The sequence below is a fragment of the Microtus ochrogaster genome, unplaced genomic scaffold (assembly GCF_000317375.1).
Source record: "Microtus ochrogaster isolate Prairie Vole_2 unplaced genomic scaffold, MicOch1.0 UNK105, whole genome shotgun sequence".
In the NCBI taxonomy this organism is placed as follows: Eukaryota; Metazoa; Chordata; class Mammalia; order Rodentia; family Cricetidae; genus Microtus; species Microtus ochrogaster.
This window is the reverse complement of record NW_004949203.1, coordinates 136158-138996: the sequence shown is the minus strand read 5'-3', so window position 1 is coordinate 138996 and position 2839 is coordinate 136158. Positions and strand designations below refer to the sequence as shown.

Genomic DNA, 2839 nt, shown 5'->3' with positions numbered 1-2839 from the left:
GAAGAGGAAGAAAAGGAGAAGGGAGGGGGAGGAGGAGAAGAAGAAGAGGAGGAAGAGGAAGAAGAAGATAGTAGCTATTCATGGATCAGCAGTGGCATCTGATAGAATTATAGTAAGGTTATTATGAGAATTAACTGAGGAATATTAAGTTCATAGCATATTGCTCAATTAATGTGAATAATCCCAAGTACTGAGACTGTTGAGTAATAAAATCTTTGAATTATAAAATATATACTTTTAAAATTAATTTGTCATTTGTTAGTTGAATGACTTATACAAGGTAAGTAAAATATGAGCACAGTTGGTTAGATGATCATATTCAAAATGTAAACGGAGTCTTTTCTATGAAAATACAGAATTAAGTATACAATTAAAAGTGATTTTTTTTTCTGATAATTTGTTTTAATGAAAAGACATGTGAGTCTAGTTGTGGTCACATTAGTTGAGATTACATACCTGGAAACTGAGTCAGTTCTCAGGAGCCACAGCAGGAGGATCAGGGCCTGAGGCCATCTGGGCGCGGTAATTCCAGCACTCGGGAGACCTGAGAGTGACAACCAGATCTCTGTGAGTTCAAGGCCAGCTTAATCTACAAAGTGAATTCTAGAGGAGCCAGAGTGACCCCATCCCAACAAAACAGAAAAAGTCTGAAGCTAGCCTATGTCACCAGTGAGATTGTCTTTGTAATTAAAGACCCTGCTTCAAAATTCAAACAAAATTAAAAATGTATAAGGATATGTAATTAGTTGGGGACTACTAGTAAATTTAGCTAATTTATCCAAAAAGGTTTTCAGCTTTGAGGCCCAGGTTATTATATAAATGAGCTTCTCAGGGGCAGAGATTATATCTTATCCATTTTGAGTGAGCAACACTAAGAAGAGAAGAGTGTAGTAATGTTATATTCGGGTATTTGCTAGGTTATTTGGTCTAACCATCAAAGACATTTCAACTACAGCTCAAATAATTGGAGCACTGTTGTGTGCTAGGTGCACAGAGATGAAAAGACACAATCCCTTCCCTCTGGGAGCTCAGGCTAGTGAGTTGTAGGTGTAGAGCTAGACCAGAGGTAGGCACAGAGGGTGGGGAGGTGGAAGGGCTTCCGAGGGCTGGGTCTTTGCTGCTTCTCTAAGTCTACGATGGGGACCATTATCTGGGAGTTGGCAGACTCATGGAGATGAGGTAGAGCCAGGGTAGTGGTCACCTCTTACGACGTGAAACCTAAGAATTGTCCTTCTTAAAGGCATAGCAGTGCATCCTTGGTTTGCTTGAATCTATTTTTTTTCCAATCATGTAATGAGTATATGTCTACATTTTAGAAGCTTTGCATGGATGTGGGTGAAGCTGATATTTCACAGCATGTACTGAGGTGTGGTTCCCTGTGGTCTCTCTGACAGATGTTGACTTATGACTGGTATTTACCCAAGATGGCAAGGCATCTCCCTGGCGTGCGCTTCCCTGGGGACCGGTGGAGCCCTGTGGAAGGAGTATTACCCAGTGGAGTGGTCACGTTCAGTCTTTATCACTTTCTTGAGATGAATAAACAGTAAGCATTCTTTTCATATAATAGCTTTTCTAAAATCGTAAGCGTCTCTAAAACTGTTTCTGAAGCAGCTGTGCCTCATCCAAAAGACCAATTTTCTACCTATTTCCCTGTCACCGGTGAGATTATCTTTGTAATTAAATTGAATATCTGTGCATAAATGAGGCCAGGCAGAAGTAAATGTTATTGTTCTGGGTAAAAGAAAAATAAAGACAGATTAGCAAGAACAGCAAATAAGATCTTAGCACAATTCTGAGAAATTGGAGATGTGCCTGCCTACTTGAAATCATTGCAGGTGGATCGCAAGCAATTACGGTTCCCTCCTGATCAGCACTGTGGCCCCCTTTTAAGTAGAAAGCATTTTTTTTTCAGGAATAATCACTGTCTAAAAATAGCTTCAGCGTTTTTATAAAGGACAAAACATTTTTATAAATAAGAAAAAGACCTACAGTTTATGCTGGCTGAGACTAAAGTAAGAGAACTGTGGATTCCATACTTGAGAACACAAGGTGGTTTGTAGTCGAGGTCAAGTATGAGTGCGTCCTCGGAGGTGAGCTCCACGCTGCTTCTGTCTGAGATGCGTGGGGTGTCATGAGCTTGAAAAACAAGGATTTGTTTCGAGTTTTGTTTTTTTTTTCTTGTGAAGAGGGCTTAAAATTTTTTTTTTTATGAATTCCAATGTCAAATTATCCTTGGTAAGGACACAAAATGTAGCCTTGCAGTGTGCTGCTAAGCCTGTTTTCGGTAGCTTGTGGAGTGATAGGAAGGAATAGGCACCAATATGCTGGGAGAATAGCACTAAATTAGTATATTCAGAAGCCAGTAGCATTCCCAAATGGGCATTTTTGTTAGTTTCGTTTAATCCTGCTTCAAAAATTTTCAAATATCTGTTCTGGTACAGCTTCTGTTGGGCAATACACAGGTAAGTGGGGCTCGGGTCCAGATCGCAGTGGATCTTGGTCTGGTTGGCTGTGTGCAGCGATGTGAGAAGTTCTTCTGAGGAAGTGTGAGGCAGGCCAGAGAGACTTGTGCCCATAAATAGGTTATTGACTCTGTGAGCTTAGCACTCCAGGAACATAGACAAGGAGCCATTAAGTTTGCCTGTGGGTGTTCACTCAGCATTCTTTAAGAAATGAGAAGTGGGTGGTGGTGGTGCATGCCTTTAATCCCGGCACTTGGGAGGCAGAAGCAGGTGGATCTCTGTGAGTTTGAGGCCTATCTGGTCTACAGAGTGAGTTCCAAGACAGCTAGGATTAACATGGAGAAACTTTGTCTCGAGAAATCAAAAAAAAAAAAAAA

The 2839-nt window shown here is 40.7% G+C and overlaps 1 protein-coding gene across 4 annotated transcripts in view; it reads left to right on the top strand.

Annotated features, from left to right (window-relative positions):
* Positions 1–2839, top strand: part of Tmem260 (transmembrane protein 260) — a 74247-nt gene that overhangs the window by 56760 nt on the left and 14648 nt on the right. For all 4 annotated transcript variants that reach the window (XR_003376738.1, XM_026778096.1, XM_005371322.3 and 1 more), the window contains exon 12: positions 1395–1543. Coding sequence is in view for 3 of the 4 variants with exons in the window: in XM_026778096.1 (XP_026633897.1) it covers positions 1395–1543 (149 nt within the window). In the remaining variant the exon portion in view is untranslated. The remainder of the gene's footprint in view (positions 1–1394; positions 1544–2839) is intronic.